Source organism: Arvicola amphibius, chromosome 2 (assembly GCF_903992535.2).
Source record: "Arvicola amphibius chromosome 2, mArvAmp1.2, whole genome shotgun sequence".
NCBI lineage: Eukaryota > Metazoa > Chordata > Mammalia > Rodentia > Cricetidae > Arvicola > Arvicola amphibius.
Genome location: NC_052048.2, coordinates 84,980,667 through 84,997,559, shown reverse-complemented (window position 1 = coordinate 84,997,559; position 16,893 = coordinate 84,980,667). Strand labels below are relative to the sequence as shown.

The 16,893-nt window shown below is 37.1% G+C and overlaps 1 protein-coding gene across 2 annotated transcripts in view; it reads left to right on the top strand.

Moving 5' to 3' along the window:
• Ccser1 (coiled-coil serine rich protein 1) overlaps nt 1-16,893 on the top strand; it is a 626,740-nt gene that overhangs the window by 367,469 nt on the left and 242,378 nt on the right. For both annotated transcript variants that reach the window (XM_038318799.1, XM_038318800.1), the window contains exon 6: nt 5,480-5,687. In XM_038318799.1, the coding sequence (XP_038174727.1) occupies nt 5,480-5,687 (208 nt within the window). The remainder of the gene's footprint in view (nt 1-5,479; nt 5,688-16,893) is intronic.

Below are 16,893 nucleotides of genomic sequence, written 5' to 3'. Positions count from 1 at the left end.
CCTCTCTATGCTCCTACATTTTTTAGATAATCATTTTCTGCACATTAATAGATGACAGTATAGGAAACTGTCCCATTATCACAGAGGAGAAATGTACAGTTTATAAAATGAACATATAAATGTGGCAATGTACCAGAAAATTTTCATTGTTTAATTGATGCATTTCACAGAAAACTTGAGCATGAGACTAAAAAATGTACAGGTTTACAAAACTGATAAATATCTATTAGATAGAGGAAGACTGAAAAATGTGAGACTTTTTTTTAAAGAATCTCTTTTACAGTATCAGAGAAAATCACATGAGAGTTAAGTTTATTTCCATGTACACGAGGAGCCTGTGGTGTTGTGTGTTTTAATTTCCTGGGAAAGATACTTGATTGTATTGTTAAGCCAATAACAGAAAACTAGATGCATAGAATACCTACAATAAGATGATAAATCACAGTGAAAACAACATATGTATTTGACAACATATTTACATATGTGAAATGATTTCTTTAAACACTGACTTGGCCCATTCTTTTCTCCATCTTATTGTTATAAACATTTCTATGTTCCTTGATTCCAACTATTGGTAAGTGTACTAATGATCTTTAAGTTTGATCTCAAGACATATGTCATATCAAAAGTAGAGAACCTGAGATAAGTCACCATGAGCTATTAGGTTGTGGAAAAGATTCTAATGATAGACAGCCAGGATAGACAGTATTTTTTAAGGCAAGGCAAGTACTTACAAAATTTTGAGAGCAGCTTAGTATCCTCACCATATGCATCTTTTCTTAAGAGTGGAAAGGAAACCACTGCAAATGGCAGTTTGCACAGACACTGCTGCTTTGATTTTCCTTTAGGCACCTGGACAGCCATCTGCCTTTTCCCTTTTGCCTGGAGATATTTTAAAAAGTGACTTTGGTGGTTCCTTGTGCAGCACTCACTTGCATGTAGAGCAAGAAGTGTACAGTTCAGTGTGTTCAGAGGGATCTCTGCCAGTGTATCATAACTGCACATTTGATAATACTGTGAAGAAGAGTTTACTATCAGAAAGAGGAAACTGTGTACCTTTAGGGGGTGCTGTACTTGCTGAGTACAAAGGTTCCCCTAAACGTATATCTTGACAGGAAACCGAAGGTGGGAAAGGTTCTGAGTGTAGACAACACATACGTCACACTCTGAGCAGGGATAGAGTGTGACACTTCCCAGGGCCTGAATGAGGACAAGCCAAGAGTCAGGTTATGATGTGAGAGCGATGTGGAGAATGAGAGTTTCTGCACCATGGCAAAGTTGTAAGTTATCCCATGTTCAATCGACTCTGCTTTTGTCTGCATCATAGGTTACAGTAAAATAACTAGTTATATTTACATTTTTTTTAATCTGATGCTATTAAATTCTTGCAACTTACACAGAGAAAGAGGGAACCAGAGACAGACACGCAGAGAGATCTTGATTCTGTCGTTAAACATGTCTAAATGTTCAAATATTCAATTAAGAAACTATTAAAAGTTTCTCAACAAAGTAAAACGATCATATGACCACACAACACCGCTGGGTACCAAGGGCTCCAAATGAGCAAGCACATCACAGAGATTCTTGCACATCAGTATTGATTGCTACTCTACTCTTAGCAGTTATGTTAGGGAACAAACTAAGGTGTGCATCAACAAAAGAATGGATAAAGAAAATGCTAATATATTCACATATAGAATGAGAGAGTTTTTTCAGCCATAAGAATAAAATTCTTTCTTTTGTAAGAGAAAAAAAAAAAGAAAGAAACTATTTAAAGTACAACTTTCCCCAAAACAACATAGACACTCTACATTAAAAAGAAACAAGTGACTGAAGAATGAAATAATCATTACATTTTTGTAAACAATTTCTCAAGCTGGCAGTTTACGGTACCCTCTAGGATATCAGTTCATTAATCTGTATTTATGGTGCTGTTTGTGTCTTCGTCATACTCCAGCTCAGCACAAACTCAACACAAGTAATCTAAGATTTCATGAAACTGGCAATAGACTTCCCAAATTCAGTGGTGTTTTTTTTTATTTGATTCTCTATAACTCTGAATATATAGATGGAAGTCTGGTTTGTTGTGTTTGCTTATTTCTTTGGGTGGTTAGAGGTTAGATGACTGTAAGCTATCTCTTCCTGGGAGATGTGTAAGTCACTGTGGTGATTCTTCAGATCCCAGTAGGGATGTCACTGGGGTGTGTGTTGGCTGTAGACATTCTCTGCAGTGAAGAATACCAAACAGCTCACGTGACAGCAAGGTAGTTGGTGTCTGCTGGGTGACACACCTTGCATTTCATGGCTTATGTTGGCTTTGGTATTGAAGGTTTTTCAAATGATTTGAAAAAGTTCTAGTATGTGTAAAGAATGTTTGTCACTATCAAAATGGTATTCCATTTCCAAACAATAAAAAGATGAGGAGAAAATTGTGAAAATACTCATATTTTTTCTCCATGGCAAGGAAAATTCCTCTAATTCTTCTTTACTTTCTGTCAAGAAATATATTTTCCATTAAACTTGTCTGTCATACTGAAAACAGATTTATACTAGGAAGGTTGGTAAAAAATAAATTCTTATCTCACAAAGAGTCCCAGTGCCAAGTGTATGAAGTCAGTTTACTACAGTAGATTAAAGTTAAATATTTTCACTGCCAGTTCATATCCTCTGGCCTTTGAGAATACTGTTACTACAACATTTATTATTTCAGCTGTTATTTTATGGGAACTCATTTATTTTAGTTATGAATAGAGAAAGGTCTATAAGTCCCAATTCAGACTTATTTAAATATAACTAAAATTTAAATGATAAAGACTCCATCAGCCATCCTGGGCATCAGTGAGTGTTGGCTATTATCATGCAGACCTGCAAATGTCCCTGGAGGTAAGCTGGGTGAATGGTGGCTAGTAGACAGTATATTTTTTGTTTTTGTTTGTGATGGTTTTTATATTTAATGAAGCACCGAACCCAGTAATCAGAAGATGGCTAACAGCGGGGTGTCAACCCCAAGTGCAGGAGCTTCTTTGTCGTGTGAGCATTGCCCACTTATGAGCACAAGAGCACTAGGGCTTCCACACTTGCCACCTTGACTTTATGTGCAAATGTTTTGTGCTTTTCCCATCATCAGAACATTTTCCATTGAATTTCACTAGACACTTAGGTGCTTTAGGTGCAATAATGTTTAGATTTAAGAAAACAATTAATATCTACAATACTAATTATTCTATTGACTGTTATTAAATATAATTCATGTGCTCTAGTAAGAAAAGGAATAATTATAATTATAAGCCTAATGACTGGCAGTGTGAGAGGTGCTCCTGAGGACCAGAACAGCTCAGCAGTCTGCTGCTAACAGACTCCATCCAATTTGTATTCTGTGCTTTCATAATAGGTCAGATTTTTCTTACAGAAATAAAATATCATGTCACTCTCATTTGTAATTATTATTTGGAATAAACTAATAAGATGTGTAAAGCTGAGGAGAGCTCCCTGAGTCAAAGTGAGGGTTCAGTTGTGACAACTTCAGTTACTATCACTTGCCTGGGATTGTGAATTTTCATAATTGAGAAAATATGCCAGCATTCACTCTTACAACTCCTCAAGTATGAAACTCATGGCTAATTTTATCTTCTGTGTGTATTTCTGTATCTGTCCCATCTTAGATATTTGACAGTTGCAGAGATTTTTCAGTTTTCACATACACACACACACAAACGTATATGTATTTATGTCTATATTTATCTGTGTCTGTTTATCTATCAATCTATCAATCATCTATCTATCTATCTATCATCTATCTATCTATCATCTATCTATCTATCTATCTATCTACCTATTTGTTCTGAACTGCATGACATAAGCACTAGCAACCTAAGTTGGGAATGTAAAAGCTCTGCTCATATGTTTTTTCAATTTTACAAAACTAAGGTAACTTAAAGAAAAATAACTGAAATTCTGAATTATATGATTTTGTATAGCAATTGTTTACTTTTATTCCTAAATATAAATTACAAATAACATCTGAAGTGAGAAGAGAGTTGTTGCTATTGTAATCTTGTATCTGTAGCTGAACTATATATAAGCATGAATAGCATGTTTGGTACTGTCCTGATACCATGTTTATCTTTCATGTGTGTCAATATATTCATATTTGAACACGTAAGGAGTAGGTATAGTTGTATCTTCATTGCATGTCTGAGAAAGCTGGGGTAGCAGTAAGTAGCTTTGGAATTAGCGCTAAGTGTATGATTTTTCCGGATAACAACACGGTGCACTTGCATGTAAACATAGCTGATACTTTCAGAGTTCTTATGTCTCTTAGAGTCTTGTAGTCAGTATCTACTTCCTTACTCGACTGTCATCCACACCTGTTAAAATATCTCTTCCCAATTTAGAAAACACAGATTCTTATACAGGCTCTGTTTGATTCCTCGCCCTGCCCTTCCCAGTTCTACAGGTAGGGTCCCGTAAACTAGACGGAAGGAAGACAGGCTAATCACAGGAGCATGTGAAAGTTATTAACAGCTGCAACCTCACCCACAGGTAGCACTCAGTGGAATGAGGAATGACTTAAAGGACAGCATTGAAATTATTGCACATTTTATCAAAGAAAGGTAAATTGTAGAGAATTAACAAGACAAGGAAAATAACTAGATTTTAGGACAGCAAGTTATTAGATTGAAATAAATGAAGACAAGGCCTAGTTAACTTGCATTGTTAAAATCCTCTGCTGTATCCCAGGACTGGGGCATCAAGAATTTTCTTCAGAAGTCAGCATCCATCTCTCTGATAGAATAAGGGAGTGGGACCTTTTGTAACCTGCTTCTGGTTTTAGGCAAATGGGCTGTATGTGAAAGGGAGTGCAGAGTAGGGGACTTTTCTTGAATATTCCCTTTGTGAGTTGCCTTCATGTAAAAATGGACCTCATGATAGACTGATAGTTCTTCAGGTATTACATAGTTTTCTTCTTTTCCATGCTAATGCCACCAAGGAATTACACATTTTCCACTTATGCCACTATTTTAATGTAAAAGTCTATGTTTGCTGCCTTTCTAACTAAAGTTATTATTGGTTGATTTAGCAATTTAAACCAATAGCTATTAAACTAATTTCTTATAATTTTGTCTCTGAATATTTTCATTCAAGATAACATAAGCATATCATTAGAAACTTTAGATATAAAATTTGTCTTCTAGTGGTTTTTTATTGTGTCAACATTTACAAATTGTTTAAATAAGTACCATGTATAAATGAAATACTGATTGAGGAAATATAGTCTAAAACTGTAATTGTCATTGAATTTTACCACTAAATATGCAATTCATAATTTCTGCTGAAGGTCTGAGCACTTCAAGAGCTAATTTGAGAAAATGACAAGGTTCACAGGAAGTACTTAGTGTCTTATTAACATTGATTGACACTGGAGGAAATGATGCTTTAAGCACACCACAGTGTAATTTTTTATCTTGTTTCTTGTTAGGAGCCTTTCCCTGAAAATAACAAAAGACGTTGATCAAGAAGCCCGATGTGCCCATGTCAGCCGAATGCCCACCAGTCCCTCTGCAGATTGTCCCCTGCTCGGTGTGGAGGAAAACGGAGGAGTAGATTCCCTGCCATTCAGACTGATGCTGCAGGAGTGCACAGCAGTGAAGACATTGCTACTGAAGATGAAGAGAGTGCTTCAAGAGGTAGGGCTGCTCTGCAGCTAGTGGGTGTCCCTGCTGGCCCGCAGCAGGTCTGTAGACCCGATTGTATCCTGCTCAGCATCCTGTGGCACATTGAGTATGGGTCAGGTGCTCTCCTGAGCCTTAGCTTTCCTCATATGCCAGATGAATAACTTCAAGTTCTGGTGCATAAATGGGTCCTCAGAAATTCCCCCAGATTCTATGAAAAAGGAAGTTAGGACCAAACCTTCCCTAACCTGTGCAGCAAGGAGAAACTGGTATCAGCTATGCTGTAATCCGTTTATGTCACTGTCAAGAGGCTGAGACATCTACTGAGTTTTTTTTTTTTCACTTTGATTTTGCTGGCGAATTATCTATATGGTATGATAAAGGCAGGTTTTTGAAAGCAATTTTGTTCTGGTCAGCATACCTCAGTCTGCAGGTGTTAATGAAATACCTAGTGAATTCGTTGGCCCTCTGGCAACCTCTTACTATTGTTTTCACACCTACTGGTTTTATGTGATGAAAGTATCCTGAAACACTGTCTCTACATCTTTCTCAATTATATTAGTCAATCATATGGGGTTATCTGTACCTCAGAAACTGGGAAACATTATAATGCTTCTATCATAAGGCTCCTAGTAAAGCCTCAATTATCACATGTAGAAGCATGGTCTTATCCTTATGCTCCTAGAACAAAGTCTAATTACCAATTACTGTATGGACAGCAGGAAGAAAGCTTCTGCAAGGAACTGTGTCAAGGTCATATGGGTCATACTAGAGATTAGCCAGGCATCTGGACCTAGACAGAGTCTCCAAATAAGGGCAGATAGAGGTCATCTTCCAAGGCAGGGAAGGGAAAGGGGAGATTGAGGTGGTCATCTGTAACAGGAGGGGCTGCTTGTTGGAGTTTCTGTCCTGCCCAGTTCCCACAGCCAGCATGTCCCAAAGAAAATCACACAGAGGTCTCCATAAGTTATAAACTGAATGGCCCATTAACTCAGGCTTTGTATTAGCTCTTATAACATATATTAACCCATTATCCTTATTTATGTTAGCCACATGGCTCAATACCTTTTTCAGCAGGGCAAGTCACATTCTTCTTCTTCTGTGATCTGGGCAGGACTGCCGAGGAGCCTTTTTCTTCCCAGAATACTCCTGTTCTCATTGTCCCACTTTTACTTCCTGCCTGGATTTCCCACCTATGCTTCCTGCCTGGCTACCAGCCAATCAGTGTTTATTTAAAATATAATTGACAGAATATAGACGATTGTCCCGCACAAGTCATCAATTTTGCTGAGCTCAGAGAGAGTTGACATGGTAGACTGCAACTTCCAACGCACAGGGCCTCCCAGCATTTGGCCATTATTTTTGAGGCCGCGTCTCATTTAGATTCTTCTGACTTCAAGCTGACCATGTCATGCAACCCACTTTGGATTCATGACTTCCTCACTCCTCTTCTCTAGTGCTAGGATTATGAGCCTGCACCACCATGCCTGGGTGGTGCACAAACATTTTAATTACTAGTTTTAGTAGTTGCTATTTTATAGCATTTTTTCACAAATGATCACAATTTATCAGTTTCCTACTTCTACCAATGATAGATAACTGAATTGAGGGATGTGAAGTTGAAACAAAGAAAGCTAACAGGCATCTTCAGAATCAGAATTGTTCTTTAATCAGAACAACTGAAGGCCCTCAGTCCCTGCAGAAATGAGACTGCGCGCATGTGGAGTAGTGGTCTTGGGGTTTTATAGGATGGAAAAGGAGAAGACCGAGGATGGAAGAGTCCATCTAAGGTCAGTTCTCCTGCAGTAGAAGTCCTAGACACCAAAGGGGTTGGTGTGTGGCTCTCACCAGAAGCTTCCACAGATGTTGTCAGTCAAGTCAACTTTCCTGTCAAGTGCTTCTTAGTCCACTGAGGCCTTTAGGTCATTAATAACTATATCAACCCTCTTTAAAATGTTATCACTATAAAATCATTTCTAGAGGTATAAGATGTAATCAGGAGTTATTCTGGGCTTAAAACTAATGAAAATTAATGAACAAACTGAATTATGTATCCTAATTAATTTTTGCATTTAAAACCCCTTTCTGTTGGTCTCCTTGAAACCTGTCTGTCCATTAGTGTAGATAATATACACTTGTGGCATTTTGATACTTGGGTAAATAAAAGGTGAATTCATTTTCATGATGATCAATTCATATGTACTTACTTCATTAGGGAGGGTATCTCTGTGAACTATTTGAAAAGATTCAGAAAGAAAAAAAAGTCACTGCTGGTTTTGGCCAAGCAATCAAGATGACCTTACACTTACATGCAGCAAAGGGATGGCTGCTAGGAAATCCAGAGCCAGATGGTTGTTTCCCGAGTGTTTAGAGTTCATTAAAACTGTGGGACATTAGAAGGACTTTCCATAGTGAGTTCCCACAGCATGTGAAATATATATCTTCCAAATTACCTTGTCTACTGAGTCAGTATTCCCTGTACCTTTGAATGAATATAAAGACAATTCTTGGGTTCTAAAAGTAATACTTTAAAAACTTAACATTTACTTTTTGTATTGTTGCTATCATTTTTATTTTATTTTATGTATGTGAGTGCTTTGGCTACATATATATTTGTAGGCCAAATGTGTACCTGGAGCCAGCAGTTGTCAGAAGAGTATATCAAATCTTCTGAAAGTGGAATTAATGTTGGATGTGAACAATAATGTTGGTACTGGGAACCAAACTCAGTTCCTCAGCAAGAGCAACAAACATTCATAATCACTGAGCTATTTCCCCAGCCCTATAGTTTACTTTTCACTAACATGTTTTATTCAACATTGTAGTTTTTCAAAATACTTTATTTGCAAGCTGTACTGAAAATTCTTTAAATATTAAATCCTACTAGCACATTCATTTATTTCTTTTAATTGTTTTGTCTTTAATGGGCATTTGTTATTCCACCTCCTTGGGTTTAATAAAATGTTGATCACATTATATATTTTGGCAGTAATTCTTACACATTTTGACCATATACATCACGAACTAATCTAGCTTTGTGAATCGTGTTTGTAATGCTAGACTATTCCATGGGATTTCAATTAAATGTAATTCCTAAAATGAGTAGAGCAGTAAAATTCAATACATCCCTGTGCTGTTGTTGACTGACCTCCCAATGGGAGCAGCTATGCTTGAGAGCAGCAGCTATGGCTCTAGGCTGGAGTCGGTTCCAAAAGCTCCAGTGCTGAGTCTCAGCCTGCAGAAGCTGAAGGCTTTCCAACATTCTTTACAGTGGGTCCTGAAACACAGGCATTGGATTAGGATACTCTCTTAAAGATCTTGCGTTGAATACAACTGACTCCTTCTTATACCTGAGGATTCTTCCTGAGTATTTCGAATTCAGCTTGTATCTCTTTTTTCAGTTACTGCCACCAGAGGATTGTCCCAGGTTCTCACTGTAATAATATTTGGCCTTCTGACTTGTAAATTTCCCACCTACAATCCAGTTTCTTTATTGGAGTGAAAAAAATAATGAGTATGTGATTGGTCACTCTTTTGGGACATTTTGCGCATTTTCTAAACACCCTTAGATGTACTCTGTAGGTTAAGTGTGCACATCTTAGGATTTTACATGATTGATCCTGCACTTGCTAACTCTTTATCGCCAATGATACTCTAGGTTAAGAGTCATAAATGAGTTGAGCCTGCCATCTTATGTCTATTTATGTCTGTTTAAAACATATTTACTGCTGAATATTAAATGAAAGAAAAATATATATCATCAACTTCTAGTCAATCATTAAGTTTTTGTTAATAGAGTAAAACTGGCAAATGTGACTTTCTCGGCATATGAAATTTAGACAGATAGCAACCATTACAAGGTTTAATCTGATCATGCCCTTATACATGCTAAAGACTATAGACTGAACACATAATCTTCTAAAGCTTTTCAGATCTTCTTATGGTTAAGATGCTCTGGGATTCATTATTATTTTAAAAACTTATCTCCTAAATCCTGAAGATTAGAAGCAAAGCCTATAGACTTAGTGAATGAGAACTTTTGTTTGTTTTTCCCCATGTATCCTCACACCTTCCAAATATAGATAATTTTGTTTTGACAAACCATTATTTTCACTCAGCAGACAGGAATAAACATAAATTATTATGAAAGTGCATATTGCTAAGTATAAGAGTGCATGTGTAATACTGTTATTACTTTGTCAGCTGGATCTGCCTACTATTTTAGTAGTGCTGTTCTATTGACATCTTGAGGTGAACATGGAGGAGCTAAACACATGTTACACTCCCAAATCTGGACTTCTTTAAAGTTCCCTTGCTCTTAGAAAGTGCTTTAAGCTGGGTGGTGGTGGCACACGCTTTTAATCCCAGCACTCAGGGAGGCAGAGGCAGGCAGGTCCTTGTGAGTTTGAGGCCAGCCTGGAATACAAGTGAGTACCAGGACAGTCAGAGCTACAGAGAAAAACTCTGTCTCACCACCCCCAAAAGTGCTTGAATTTTCTTAAAATATCAAATGTAAACATTTCTATTAAAAATGCTTAGTAACTTTAGGTCTTTGGAAATTCTATTTTTATCTCCTATTTTCAAGGTTAGTTATAAAACACTTAACTAGAGCAAAGGGAGCTTTCAAAATCTTTTAAGCCATTATTTTTCTTGTGACTTTATCATGATATAAAAAGCATGTTATTCAGAGACAGGGTTTGTTTAATGTTCCCATCATTTTTTTTCTTTTCTCTATTTTCTCCTCTTTGGTTTTGTTTATATTTGTATGGTAGCTGACCAAAAAGGACACTGGAAGGAATCTTCAAACACCAGTGAGCAATTAATATCCAAATAAGATGGCAGGTGGCAAGATGGACTCAGGGACCAATGATCTGTTTGTCCTCTTTCCAATGTGGATGAATTGAATGAATCTCCATTTGCTGCTTTGTATTGTCAGTTTGTCTCATTTAATTGGCTTATTAAGGACAGGTGCCCGCAAATCAAATGTCAGACTTTCTCCAGAGTTTCCCATGAAAAATATCCATATTCTCATTTTTCTTTGTCAACAAATAGAGGTGAGAAGCAGCTGGTGCCAGTTGAAGAGGGAAGACACAAAAATGTCCCTGTAATTAAACTCGTCCACAAATCTCTGGGACGTTTTTTGTCTTTCCTGTCCATCTGGAAACTTTCTTTAAACCCTATAGTGTATCTTTCATCCTATCTATGATCAACAAGATCATTACTGGATTTAGAGTGACAACCTGTACCCCAACAAGCTTGAGATTTCCTAGAAAGCTACTGTGGGAGAGGAAATGTCTGGGACTCTAGTGGTTCACTAGAGGAGAGCTGTGTCTTCTGGATAAAGATTTACAGGTCAGAAGTTCTTGCCAGAGAGATGGAGATGAGATGGATGGGTAGGGACAAGGTGTTGACTGGGTTGCCTAGTGATGCATAGCTTTTGCCTTCTATTCAAACACCACCTTCATGTTCCAACCCTGAAGAAGAACTTGGGAAGTCCTCGGATCTCTTTGACATGCCTTTCAATGTAGCCACATTGAATAGCCTATTTTCAAACTACTTTCCACAGTTGACAGCAGTAGAGCAGTAACAGCAAGCATAATTAGATGGCAGTAAAAAGATTCAACTGAAACTAACTTCTCGTCCTCGTCCCACCCTTTTGTTGTATTTTTATTTTATTTTTTTTATTTATTATTTATTTGGAGAGAGCATTTCTCTGTAGCTTTGGTGCCTGTCCTGGAAATTGCTCTATATGCTAGGCTAGCCTCCAAGTTGCAGAAACCTGCCTCTGCCTCCCTAGTGCTAGTATTAAAGGTGTGCCCCACCACCGCCTAGCCAGTCCCACACTTTCAAAATTTTGATTTGGCAATTAGGCAGTGTGACTGTAACTCAAGTATTTTTTTTAACTAGATAGTACTCAAACCATGTCATGTAAATGTAAACCAAACAAAAATGTTTAACGTAATGAGAGGGATGTATTCTGGGAAAATACCTAGTAAGTGAAATATTTTTATCAAGCGGATAAAAATATTTGAGCTGTGGAGCTTTTCCCAATGAATATTCATTAATTAGAGAGTTGTTAATCCATACTTCTTTTTCCTTCATCTAGTTCAATTTTTAGTTTCATTTTCTCTAAAGAAGAAATGACATACTTTCAAGGTTAATTTTCAGTATGAACTTCTCAAAACTTCTAAAAAGCAAACGAAAGAGCTATAGCTAAGGAACTCCAGGGATTTATAATTATAGTCATAATTGTAGAAGAAAAACCTTGGTCAACATTCCTGACATAAAGGCTTGAGCCTGAGGTTTTCTCCTAGGCATTCACTATGCACCAGGCAAAGAGGAACTTAACAAGCAGTGCAAGACACTCATTGCAAACAACACCTTAGTAATCAGATGTCTTTTCAGTCTTATCTTTAAGAATGATGGAGTTAGATCTTTGGTTTTTTTTTTTTTTTTTGCCACCCTCTTAACTGTTGTTTGGTTTTTGCTTTGCAATAAGATTGTTTAAGTCAATAGAAGAGGGAACTGTGGCAGTTCCGTATGGAAGATAGCTTGCACTGTTAGAATGTCTCAGAACAGGCTATGTAGATTTAGAACAAGCCTTTCCTGTGCAAGGCCAGGGAAGAGCTTTTGAGAAGATAGGTCATTTCCAAATGTAGCACCCTGTTTCCCAGAGGCATTTAAACTTATAGGATTCTATTGTAAAACACAACGCAGAACTTGTGGAGCATAGTTCACATGATAAGTACTAGAGAATTCATTATTCCTTTACAGATTTATATTAACATGAAGAAAGAATAATAAGATGACAAAGTTTCTTCCCTGAGAGGCCAATAAAGGCCAATTAAATCTAAAAGAAGTGGAAAGAAATAATTAAAAGAAAAAAAGTAAAATAGAATCTGGACAAATAGTAGGCAATTAAAAAAATCCAATATGTTCCTTGAAGTTTTTTTTAATAAAACTATCTTAAATTTATTTATTTATTATTTTTTATTTTTTTTTTCGCAGTTAACAGCTATTTATTGATCCAAATACTGTTATGGGTTCAGGGAGAGAAATTTACTGCCTTCCTAGATTTTACATTCTGTGGAGTAGTCAGGCAATAAACAGATACATGGAATATCATCATAGGACAGAAGGGCCACCAGAAAGAGTCTGTGGAGGTGTGGAGGGCTGGAGGAGATTAAAAAATATATTTTCTCATTTTAAATGCCTAATCCAGGTCCAAGTCCCTTTCCTCTTCCTGCTGCCTTCACCTTCCTCCCATTGCGCCCCCTATTCACTCCTCAGAGAGAGTAAGGTTTCCCATGAGGAATCAACAGTCTAAAACATTGCTTTGAAGCAGAACCAAGACCCCCTCCCCATTTTATCTAGGCTGAGCAAGGCATCCCTCCAAAGAGAATGGGTTCCTAAAAGCCAGAATAAGCAGTAGAGATAGATCTTGGTCTCACTGCCAATGGCCCCACAGTCTTCCCCAGCCATACAGCTGTCACAATGCTTAGGAGCAGTCATTGCTACACATTGTTCAGATTTGAGAATCATAAGATTATTACAAACAGCAGAGTATTATGAGAAACACAAATTATTCAAAAAATACTTTTACAGTGGCATAAGGGAAAACTAAATCTGAATAGCCTCACTTTAAAATTATTTAGAATAATAAATATTTGTTATCTAGAATTTGTGTCCAAAAATTTGAAAATAGTTAGTCATAGTTGAAGATTAGATGTAAGCCATATCAAGGGTCATATCAAGATGTCAGCCATGCATGGTGAAAGGAAGGCTTTACTGAACGTGCGAGTCCTCTTCCTAGGACATTCACAATGTAGCTGAGAGCCACCAACAGGTCAGTCCTTCACTATATGTGCCTTTCATTGAACCACATGGAGACCAGTTTCTCTCAGGACATCTAGTCTAGGTGAAAATGACGAACTGCATAATGCATTTATGAACTTGTTTCAGAAATAGTGCATCATTGTGCCTGTGACATTGATGGGTACCAAGAGCAAACTTAGCTAAGATTAGAAACTCACTCTGTAGACCAGGCTGGCCTCAAACTCACAGAAATCTTCCTGCTTCTTCCCCACAAGTGCTGGATTAAAGGTGTGCACTACCACCATCTGCATGGAAATTTTAAACAAATGTAAAATAATATGATACCCAATGGCCTTTTCAAAAATCCTTACTGTTATCTATCTATTCTCTCCCTCACTCTATCCTCTCCATTCCCTAAGTGAGTCTCTTTTCCCAACCCTCATTGTTCTGTTTCTTCCTTTTCAACCCCTGGGTCCTACTATTCCCTGGCTGGAATCATCTGCAGTAGTGAACAGGTCCTAGCAGAGAATGTATGGAGTGAAGAAAGAAGGAAGTGAGCCAGGCCGTGATGGTAGGGGAATCTTGCAGCCGGACTTAGTAGCAGAGTACTTCTTTATTTATATATAATTTAGTAAGTAGGGATACATTAATGTTGTCCAAAACATAGATTATATCGTTTTTGGTTTTTGGACATGCGTTTTACTCCTTTTGCACATCTTTTAGTCATCGTTAATAAACTATGACAGAACAGAGTTATCATTTTCAAACATTTCCCCTCAAGTTTTGACATCATTGATAAACAGAACAATCTTTTATAATCATTCTTACTCATTAATTCCATAACAAAACTTTTAAAAATCTGGAGGCATATAACCACCTGGTAGTTTTGTGGCTAAAAAGACACAAAACCAAAACAAAATCTCTAAGTTAGTCTGGGCCGATTTCCATATCCCAAGCAGTGTATTATTAATTCTTCTTTTTGTATTACTAATTCTTAATGATCAGAGTGCACAGGGAAAATACTCAGATCAGAGATGCTGCAGGTATTATTTAAATTCTGGCATAATACAATGCTTTTATTTTATATGTTTATAGAATTTGCCTATATGTCCAAACCTGGCATTCTGTTGTTCTTGGGTCACATGACTCCACGGTGGCTCTGCATGTGCTAACTTATCTAAGAAAGGGAGGTCCTGACATCTCATTCTTTTATCATCTTTCTACTCCGTACTTTGTTCATCAAGAGAAGTCCCTGTGTATGACTAAGATTTCGTCAGCTAATCTAATTCTGTTGCTGTATATGACACATAATTGCCTGAGTGTATAATGGGGAGAGGCTTGCAACCTGATCGGTGACCAACTCCTCTAGCCCACTGAATCTTCTTGACCTTTCTAAGTTTACTTTTTTTTTTTATTAACTTGTTCCCCACCCCTACCCCCACCCACACACATGCATCATGCTCCCTTTTAACATTCCTGATATCTGAGTTTACTCTGGCTTAACAATTTATTTCATCAGTTAGCTTTATATTCTTGATCTTTTATTTGTACATCCATTGGTTCATGATTCCTTAAGATACAGATTTAACATCACAGGCTATTTTCTGTTTGTTCATACCAAGTGTGCTTCTCTGATTGGAGCATGCTGGCACTTCAGCTGAACCCAGCTACATTTCTCTTTAGCTTTTTTTTTAATGCCTATTTTCCTTTTTTGGTTCCAGAAGCTATTTCTGCTCTTAGAATCATAGCAAGCTGAAACTGCATTATAATTCTCTTGGCAAGAGTCTTGCCCTAACCTGGATATTTACAACGCTAATACCATCCTGAGTGATGCTGCATAGGTTTCCATTTTTCCCATAGTAGCATTTTGGGGAGCTTTTCTTTTTGCAGCAGCACACATTCCCTAGAAGTCTTGCATATTGACAAATTTGTGACTGAAGGAAAAACTACACACTTTAAAAGGCTGGAGAATATATTATTAGTGCCTAACCTCTTTCCTGTTGAGTTTATGACTTTGAAAAGCTGCTGGAGCCAGTGGTTCTGGTCGAAGGGAAGGAATTTTTCATCTTTTATGTGTTTGCAGAGAGGTATCCAAAGGCTCCTTTCCATTTTACACATCTTTAGCCTATAAGTGTAAACTGGAAAGTACTTTTGTACCCGTAACTCACTCTATTTGGATTGCCTGCTCCTATTTGTGATCCACTCCATCATGTGAAAGACACACCCACGAATCTCTTCTTGATAATTCCAGCTGTAATCTGAAACAGGTGACTGACATATACTTTCAGTTTTTAAAATGCAATTGCTTTGTTGAGAAGTTCCCTGGGGCAAAACCCAAAGCCTTAACAGAAGGCAGCTTTTGTCAGAATGAAACTAGTATTCTGTCAGACCTATCATCTTTCCGAATAGCTGGTAAATAGTCCCATCCCTGTGACTTATAAGAGCTCACTAAATTATTTAGAGCTAAGACATCGTGCTATGGAAGTTACTGTGCAGTTGATGGTATCACCATCAGCATGCTTATTTATAGAATACTCATTTTCTCCTTGGCAAATCTGTCAATGGACTTGACTTTGTCATTCATGCTAAGTTAGGTTGCTATTTTCCATTCTTTAAAAATATTATTAATGCTAAACTGCTACGTTGGTTTAGAAAAACATGTTAAAAACCAAAAGTATCTGTCCTCTTGGTACAACTGAACATCAGTTGGGTATATATACAAAAGTGGTATTGCTGGGTCTTGAGGAAGGTTGTTTTCTGAACAATGACTATACTGACATCCAAAAAAGCTGTACCAGCATGCACTCCCAGCAGCAATGCAGGAGTGTTCCCTTTACCCCACATCTTCTCCAGCATAAGTTGTTTTCAGTGTTTTTGATCTTGGCCATTCTTATTGGTGTAAGATGGAATCCCAGAGCTGTTTTGATTTGCATTTCTCTGATGGCTAAGGATGTTGAGCATTTCCTTAAGTGTCTTTCAGCCATTTAGATTCCTCAGTTAAATGTTCTATTTTTAGGTCTGTACTCCTTTTTTATTGGATTGTTTGTTCTTTTGATGGCAAATTTCTCGAAAACAAAAGAATAGATAATTCTGATTATTTTTTCTATGCAAGAAACCCTACATTTTTTCAGTGCTCTGTGAGAACTTAAAGAAAGCAAAGAAACATTCTTCCCTGACTCTATCTCAGTTTCACTGATAATAAATCTTTTGGAAGAAGTTAATTAGACTGGTTAAGATCAAAGAAATACAGGATCATAGATACATGAATGTAAATCTTACTCTGTAACTTAATACAGTTTGACTAAGGTTTTAAGAGTCTATTTTTATCACTTGTAATAATAATTATAGTCAAGATATTTGAGCAATTCCCAAATAAAATATGAGACATAAAGTGGGTATGTGGGGA